General features: G+C 37.3%; 2 protein-coding genes across 2 annotated transcripts in view; both read right to left on the minus strand.

Moving 5' to 3' along the window:
• The window catches only part of LOC134751118 (GMP reductase 1-like), a 37,364-nt gene extending 28,973 nt beyond the window's left edge, over window positions 1-8,391 (minus strand). Inside the window, exon 1 of the mRNA XM_063686473.1 lies at window positions 8,225-8,391. Within this exon, the coding sequence (XP_063542543.1) occupies window positions 8,225-8,311 (87 nt within the window). The 5' untranslated portion in view covers window positions 8,312-8,391. The remainder of the gene's footprint in view (window positions 1-8,224) is intronic.
• LOC134751121 (plasminogen receptor (KT)) overlaps window positions 6,984-9,569 on the minus strand; it is a 41,963-nt gene continuing 39,377 nt past the window's right edge. The window contains exon 6 of the transcript XR_010128605.1: window positions 6,984-7,008. The gene's annotated coding sequence lies outside the window, so the exon portion shown is untranslated. The remainder of the gene's footprint in view (window positions 7,009-9,569) is intronic.

Consider the following 9,569-nt stretch of genomic DNA (forward strand, 5'->3'; position numbering starts at 1 on the left):
ACCGCCGTGGCGGGGTGGCCTAGGGGTTCATGGCGTTAGCCGCGATAGCTAAAGACGCCGGTTCGAATCCGGCCTTCACCACTGGAGGGCTTCGTCACTTTTTCTTTAATATATGACATCTATTACAATTTTTAATTTATATATAGTAGTGTGACTACTTTAAAAAAACACAAATCAAAATATTTAATAAAATAATTTGATTTGTTCTCAAACTTGTTCATAGATGGCAGCACCAGTCTCTCTTGCTACAACGTAAATCTGTAAAGAGTTCGTTTAGGAGGTGCAAGCGCGCACTGCTTGCCCTTAGAGCTGGTCAAAGACGCCTAGTCTTACTAAGATGGCATATAGTCGAGAAATTCGGACGGGCACCGCCGTGGCGGGGTGGCCTAGGGGTTTATGGCGTTAGCCGCGATAGCTAAAGACGCCGGTTCGAATCCGGCCTTCACCACTGGAGGGCTTCGTCACTTTTTCTTTAATATATGACATCTATTACAATTTTTAATTTATATATAGTAGTGTGACTACTTTAAAAAAACACAAATCAAAATATTTAATAAAATAATTTGATTTGTTCTCAAACTTGTTCATAGATGGCAGCACCAGTCTCTCTTGCTACAACGTAAATCTGTAAAGAGTTCGTTTAGGAGGTGCAAGCGCGCACTGCTTGCCCTTAGAGCTGGTCAAAGACGCCTAGTCTTACTAAGATGGCATATAGTCGAGAAATTCGGACGGGCACCGCCGTGGCGGGGTGGCCTAGGGGTTCATGGCGTTAGCCGCGATAGCTAAAGACGCCGGTTCGAATCCGGCCTTCACCACTGGAGGGCTTCGTCACTTTTTCTTTAATATATGACATCTATTACAATTTTTAATTTATATATAGTAGTGTGACTACTTTAAAAAAACACAAATCAAAATATTTAATAAAATAATTTGATTTGTTCTCAAACTTGTTCATAGATGGCAGCACCAGTCTCTCTTGCTACAACGTAAATCTGTAAAGAGTTCGTTTAGGAGGTGCAAGCGCGCACTGCTTGCCCTTAGAGCTGGTCAAAGACGCCTAGTCTTACTAAGATGGCATATAGTCGAGAAATTCGGACGGGCACCGCCGTGGCGGGGTGGCCTAGGGGTTCATGGCGTTAGCCGCGATAGCTAAAGACGCCGGTTCGAATCCGGCCTTCACCACTGGAGGGCTTCGTCACTTTTTCTTTAATATATGACATCTATTACAATTTTTAATTTATATATAGTAGTGTGACTACTTTAAAAAAACACAAATCAAAATATTTAATAAAATAATTTGATTTGTTCTCAAACTTGTTCATAGATGGCAGCACCAGTCTCTCTTGCTACAACGTAAATCTGTAAAGAGTTCGTTTAGGAGGTGCAAGCGCGCACTGCTTGCCCTTAGAGCTGGTCAAAGACGCCTAGTCTTACTAAGATGGCATATAGTCGAGAAATTCGGACGGGCACCGCCGTGGCGGGGTGGCCTAGGGGTTCATGGCGTTAGCCGCGATAGCTAAAGACGCCGGTTCGAATCCGGCCTTCACCACTGGAGGGCTTCGTCACTTTTTCTTTAATATATGACATCTATTACAATTTTTAATTTATATATAGTAGTGTGACTACTTTAAAAAAACACAAATCAAAATATTTAATAAAATAATTTGATTTGTTCTCAAACTTGTTAACTATGAATACTGTTTTTTTTACGAAAACTAATTTATTAAGAACTGACTGGGTACCGCCCAAATAAATAAATAAAAGCATTCATAAAAATGTGAAGAACCAGAAAGGACAATGTAGAACTTTCACGACACTATTAAAGGTTTAAGACGTACAAAGGGTATAGGGCTCTTGGGAGTTTAAAGGGTTGTGAAACTACTAAGACGTATGTACTCACATATGCCTATTCTATATGTAACAGCGATTGATTTGAACCATCTTGAACGGTATCAAAGTAGGGCGGAAAGTTTTAGGTACAAAGGTAGAGACGAAAAATAACGGTATACCTACATGTAAAGGCGCACATTCACAAAGAGAGGGCTAAATATTTTAATTTTTGTTGAAATTTTTATACTTATTATTCTAACCGGACCGGAAAAACCGGACTCGCCCACCAAGGGGTCCGTACAAATTGAATTTATTTCTTGTTTTATTTATATATATTTTTACAAATTTATGATTTTGAGATTTTTTTACTGTACTTGTAGTATAAGACGATATTACTTGCCAAATTTCATAGTTCTTTGTCAACGGGAAGTACCCTATAAACTTTGATTCCCTTGAGAGTGCCAAAATAATATACGTTTTTTGCGGCATAAACGGCCGTATCTTTTTTTCAAGGTTCAAGCAAAAAGCAAAAAGCTTCAAGGGACCAGGGACCGTAGACCTGTATTTAGCGGCTCAATTGGTAAAGAGACAGTGTCCCAAAACCGCGAGTTTGAATCTCGGTCGAGACAGATAGACTATTTCTTATCTCAATTTTATTGTGGAATAGACACAACAATACTGGGTGTGGCCTACAGGAGCAATTACTAAAGAACATTATTTGTTCATCGACTTTTAAAAATAACTTGTGTTTCCATTGTAGATACAAAATACAAAAAATACAAAAATTTTATTTCGTTACCAGGCATAGATGAAATATAGGATAAAACAATTGGTTTCACTTACAAATATGACAATTTGGTTAGCAGTAGCCCTCACACTAGGTCAAGCCTGTGTCGTGAGGACTAGGAAATTCAGTAGATTTATCAATAAGATGATGCGAAAAAAATACAGATAAAACACGAGTTGCAAATATAAATCTAAATTAAACTACTTTTAAAAACTAATAAACAATACAATCTATATCTTATTATTTTAAACTTATGATAAGTATAAACTGTGCGAGCGTATGCATGCATGTGTGTGTGTGTGTGTGTGTGTGTGTGTGTGTGAGAGAGAGAGAGTGTGAGTGTGTGTGCGTGTGTGTGCGTGTGTGTGTGTGTATGTGAAAGAGAGATGTGGTGTTTACTGCAAAGGTTTCAATACATCTTCTGTTGCCTGGTACGAGAGAGAGGTTAACCATCTACGAACAGTGACCTGAAATTCTTTGACTGTCATATCTTGCACATTGAAGAGTTTTGATATGTGGTTATAAGTAAACGGATGAAGGAATACACTTAAAACTTTATTCTAAACGCTATGTAAGTATTGCGAATTTTGTTATGTTTAAAGAGTGACAAGCAACGTCAATAATAAATTACCGATGATAGCGTACACTGAAAATAACATTAATTTGTATGAAAGTGAAAAAATCGAAATACTTCATAATTTTTACCAGTTAGTAAACAAACGTTTTATACTTTGACGAGTGCAAATAGTGCTTTGTATTCAAATTTGTATTTTGATTAGAGACACCCGTAGGTATACCCAAAGATAGATATAACTCCGTAATAGATGGATAACCAGTCTAAGGAAAAAACGTGCCTCGAAAATCACGAAAATTTGATTCTCGATCAGATGGCGCCACTAGTTTTGGCCTACACTCGTATAGAGGGCGTTGACTGTTTCGTTTGTTATTTATAATTTTAAGGCATACCAGTGAAAGAACATGGGTCAAAATCATATAAAAATAATTAATGCAAATAAAAAAATCATTTATCCATATTTAAATACATTTTATCGTATTTTTATAAATATTTATTTTTAGTTTTAAAGTGTGTCGACAGATGGCAGTGAATTTACTGGGGTTACAAAATTTACTATGACAGTACCGCTCTAGTATAAGTTACTCTATGGTATACCTAATCCCGCTAAGGAATAAAATTGAACGGGTTTCCTAATAACTGTTACGATACGGTAACTCGTGCTCATATCTATTATCATTCACGCTTCATCTCTTGTTATGAAATGATTATCAAGTTCGCATGAATTATATGTGTACACGTGCCATTTATCTGATTTATCTTACGTTAAAGAAGTTTCAAATCATAAACGTACCTAGTCTATTACGTTGTATACCTATCTTATCTACCAATATGTGCAATACAAGGTGAATTGTTGTTTCAGACCAAGTGACCATACTCTGAGAGTGAATATGTATATAGGTCATACTGAATAACTTTTACTATGTAACTAATCCCGAAATCGCGAAAACAAATCTACTGAAACATTGACATATGATTCGTCGAAATGCATGAGACAACAGTTTTTTTTGCGTTTCGGGGTTGGCCCCATGGTAAAAGTTGTTCAGTATGACCTACATAGGTAATAAGCCACGGCTAGACTAGGGATAATTGTCCCACGACATGTCGCCAGCGACATCGGGTGAAGTGCCCGACATGTCGAGCGAAAAGTCCAGCAACGTCGCGGCACTTCACCCGACGTTGCTGGACACGTGTCGTGGGACAATTGTCCCTAGTCCAGCCGTGGCTTTATCCATACTATCCATCCATACTAATATTATAAATGCGAAAGTCTGTCTGTCTGTCTGTTTGTGTGTTACCTCTTCACGCTTAAACCGCTAAACCGATTTAGTTGAAATTTGGTATACAGATAGTTTGTTCCGGGGAAGGACATAGGATACTTTTTATCCCAGAACTCACCCCTTAAGGGGTTGAAAAGGGGGGTGGAAATTTGTATGGAGAATCAATAACCGCTGAACCGATTTAGATGAAACTTGGTATGGGGATAGTTTGAGCTGTGGAAAAGTATATAGAATAACTTTTATCCCCGAAAACATCCCTTAAGGGTGTAAAAATGGGATGGAAATGAATAGTGTGGACCAATTTGGGGGTGAAAAAAGGATGGATTAAAAAGCAGATTTGTTTAAGAATTAAGGTACCCATTTACTAATTCCATGCAGACGAAGTCGCGGGCAAAAGCTAGTAGTTATATATAGGCCTATAGGGACACGTATGTCACAGGGATGATAGGAGGTAGAGCAAGCGTGTCTTGCGTGGAGGTACAAATATTGCAACCACATCATCATAGTTACCTTACCCCAAATCCCGAAGAATTGAGTATTAATAAAAATCCGCAGTGCCCCATATTCGTCAATTGACCAAATGATTTTGACAAATCGTCACCTCAAGTAAAGACCGCGGTAAACCGGTTATTTTCGGTTCCTTCCGCCTTCGCGGCCTTCCTTAAGGCGAGACGAGAAAAATTCACTCGAACTGTCGTCGTACTCGTCCAAGTGAAAATTTGTTGAAGAATTGAAGATAAGGATGATTCAAAGCTCTTAGAGTTAGTCTTGGTCTAACTACAGCTCTATTTGACGCCAATGTCTGTCTGGCTGTGGCATCGTAGCTCTCCAACGGATAGATCGATTTCAATGCGGTTTTTTTACGTGAAAGGTGGTTCTTAGCTATGTTTAATAGAAATCGGTCCAGCAGTTTGAGGAGTATGAAATGGATTTTATTGGCATATTAGCGTAGTCTTTTTTTATTTTTTATTTAATAAGTAGTTAAATTTAGCAAATTTAAAAAAATTACTTTAATAGCTGTCTGTTGTGGTTAAAAATCGTGGGTTCAAATCTTGGTTGTATTGTACTGTATGGAGCAGAAAAATCGTTTTCAATTTTTTTTCAAGATGACAACATTCGCTCAGGATTTTTATTAATTTATCGTACACAGACAAGAGGTTAATCCATAACCAGATAAGTTGAGTGTTTCTTTATATCTTCAGATATATTGACACTTTAATTTGAAACATAAATAAATAATAGTAAATTGTGTCACAAGGGAGCAAAATGATATATTTACGGCGAGGGCTTACATTGGATCCTGAGCGTAGTGAGGAATTCAAACGGTGGAAATATTTTTTCCCCTCACTAGCTCGGAAAGTTGTCGTTTATCCTTCAATACAAGCGGGGAAAAACGCGTTTTATCCACTAGTGGGGAAAGTAATTTGACCTTGGATGGAGCGTGTTTAAGTAGCTTGACAGATAACAAAACGCTCATGATAATGGTTCGTTCGATATTAATTATCATTAAATAAATGGTTTGAGAATCTAATAAACAATACCAAATTTAGCTTTATTTAATGATTTTAATTGTTTGTTTGTTGTTTGTTTTTTTATAATGATGTTAAATATAATTCTGAACCCACAAGTTGAGTCGATGCAATTTCAAAACGCATCGTTGACATTTCATACATCAGAAATGTCAACATTGTCAACAATTTTTTTACTTAAAACCTTTTCTCACCGACTCGCGTAAAAATACACAACTTCCAGAGTTTTCTGTTATAATATCGTAAAGAAATGAGTGATTCCAGCGATGAAGATTTCTTCCTATAGTGAGGTGAAAAGTTTTGTGTTACACACGGGCGCAAATGTATTTTACTTCTCGTGTGTTGAAACACTCGCGGGTAAAATACAACTTTGCACCCTTGTATAACAAATAACTATTTCTATCATGTGACTCATACTGCTTTTCACATCACCTATGAGGAAATAATTATGTTTCACAATATTATTAAGGCTAAAAAAATCGTATGCGAATACAAAAAAAGTGCCCTAGAACAGAAAAGTGCCACTTTGATCCCTCCTAGCAGGGAAGAAGACGGCCTTTTCCGAATAGGTGATGTGAAAATGCATTTTACCGATTTGCAAGCCGAAGTGATCTCATAAGTTCTCCGTGGTCAAAGTTTTGTACGGAGCACTTTACAAATTGTGACCCGAGTTACTTTCTTCGTGGGACGACAAATTATTTCAACAGTTATTTAATAACATTTGCACCAGTAAAATCGGTCTCCAAGTTGCAATTTACTGAAAAATTGTCAAGGCCATAGCAGATTGAAAGTTGGGCAAGTGTACGTGATCGCTGCATTGGAAAATTTGGACACGAATAATCGGATCACGCAATATTTTGACACTGAGGTTGAGTTTTGCACCCGACTTACGACATGGCGTAGATAGTTTTAGAGGAACGTGGCTGGGCGAGTAAAAGGTAGACTTAGACTAATTTATTCCACCATAACTAAGTGTTTTATACATCATGCTATCTTAACATCACATCTCTAATCTGCGGTGATACAGACATTATCTTAACCGAATCAGCGCGTGCTCTAACCTATACTAAGTTATCGACACGCGCTGATAATATTTTGCTAAGCGCCATTATAGTATTTTGAATGTACAGTGCATGGTATAATAATATACTCTGCCTGGTACTCTCTTCCGTGACTGACACAAGCCTACGTCATCATGCTGTTCACAGGTTCACGATGACGTAGGCTTGTGTCAGTCACGTTGTTCTCGAGTCTCGGAAGAGAGTACCAGGTGGAGTATATAATTTTACCATGGTACAGTGAACTGCGAAATTGCATGGAGAAATTATGAATGAATTCATTGATGATAAAGTCGCCATGCACTTTTGCAGCTGCTAGTGTTTTTGTTATATCTGACGATACTCAATACTGAAAAACGTTTACTATAGGGCCAACCCCTACACGCAAAAAAACTGCTGTCTTACATTTCGGCGAATCATATCTCCATATTTTCTATGGAACAGCAGATTTTTCTTTGCGATTTCGGGGTTAGCTCTGTAGTAAATACCTATATAGTTCAGTATGACCTATGGTATTAACGCCTCAAAGTAGGGTAGGGTCAGATAACGAAATAACTCTGTATAGCTATTTAATTGTTATACAAGGCAAGGGAGCAATTTTGTTGTTTACCTTTCGTGCTTAAGTATATCGAGCAATGTTTGCCTCTCGTGTTTTGAAACCCTAGCAACGCTCACCATTCCACTTTGTGATATCTTAAGGGTACGTAAATAATAACGAATATAAGACTGCAGGTAAAACAGCAGAAGATGCACTTTATTCTGATTATTTAAAAAGGATCGCAATTTGATTCCTATCTCGAGCATCTTTCGTAATGTTACAAAAGTATTAAAAATAATGTTTACCCATAAACATATGTTTACCATAGGTATACGTACAATACAATGCAACAACACTAGTGTTATAAATAAACAGTGAAAATCCTAACATAAAACATAAATCAGTGGGCATGAAAATACCGCTTTCTTATGACTTGCATTTGCATCAATAAATCGAAGAAATACGACAGCAATATAAACAATGGTTACAAATGTAAATCTAGAGGAAAAACTTGGCCAATGCGGAATTTTCACGCTAAAAAAAGTTACATCACAGCAGACACTGAAAACTCTAACCTTGATCTTACAGACACTAATCAGGAAAAAAAAGATAAAAAAAACAAACTCACATCGTTCCTGCTTCTGAGTGTGCTCCGCTTAGGCCTGAGGAGTACATCCTTAAAGTCTAATTTAACCTCGTTGATAATGTTGGGCATGTTGAGTGTTTAACCGATATTTGTGCGATGAGTTATTTTGCCGCGAACGCGCGTCCCCTCTCGCGCGCGGTATCGACTGACGGTTTCATTTCATACGGTGAGGGTTGCCACTTGCCAGAGTTCTTTGTGACAGTTCTATTATAATATTTGCAATGGTTTCTTGTAGCAGATAATTGAAAATCGTCAATAAGTTACTAAATTTATAACTTGTAACATGAAAAGAAATTCAATAAGGTAATTACTGTTATATCATTTTATTATATTTCTGTATCATTAAATGACAGTATGAAAATAATAATCGTTAATAAACGGAAGAAGAAAAACATGCAAACCAATTTTGTTAATTGAAAAAGGCGCAAAATTTAATTTTTGTATGGGAGGTCGACCGTTCCCCGTTCGTGCCTATATTTTTGAAAAATGCTGCCTTTTTTTGACCTTTATGGTTTCAGCTACGAATCTGATGATGATGATGAATCAAACTGTACCAACATATAGTTATCGTGATGCAAAATCTCGAAGTAATAACCAGGAAAAAAACAATGTTTCCCATTTTTCCATAAACATGGCAACATTACTAAAACGACCAGCGTGACGTCACAAGGGCGCAGCGCCAGAAATATGCTTTCAGCGCTAGGTGAAGGTTGTGCATCGGCACGAAAAAACCGGAATCACTTTTCACGTCACTATTTTTTTTTCAGGTGTTAAAGCAATTTTATTCGTGCGGTCAGCTGCAGCGCTGCATCGTAAAACATATGTTAAAGTATGACTTGATGTTTTTCACGCCGGCAAAGTAAAGTTTGTCAAGCTATTGATATAACAGTCAGCTGTTTTCCCAGTGCGCAGGCGTAAATTAGTGGGAGGAATTGTGGAAAATTAGATCTTAAATTCAATCAATATTGATATTTTGTAAAGGATTAATTTAGTTTATTTTTCAATACAAATTAGTAGAACACCAAGCATCTCAACCAAATCTCTTAAAGTACCCGTAAATAGGTAGTATCTCTTGAATATTATCTACGGATTTATATAATTTCATATAAATGATAACGATCATTTAATAACGTTTGATTTGTAATGTTTTACAGTTAGTATTTTCCCCGTGTCGTGAAAAAAATCTTGTGTTTCACTCTGGAGCAGTTTGTTTAACCCTCGAGCCTCGCGACGCTCAAGATTCCACTTTTCGAACCGCTCGCTACGCTCGTGGTTCAATTTTGGAATCTAGAGGGGTTAAACAATAACTTTGCCCCCTTGTAAACCA

Source organism: Cydia strobilella, chromosome 21, assembly GCF_947568885.1.
Source record: "Cydia strobilella chromosome 21, ilCydStro3.1, whole genome shotgun sequence".
NCBI classification, from domain to species: Eukaryota; Metazoa; Arthropoda; class Insecta; order Lepidoptera; family Tortricidae; genus Cydia; species Cydia strobilella.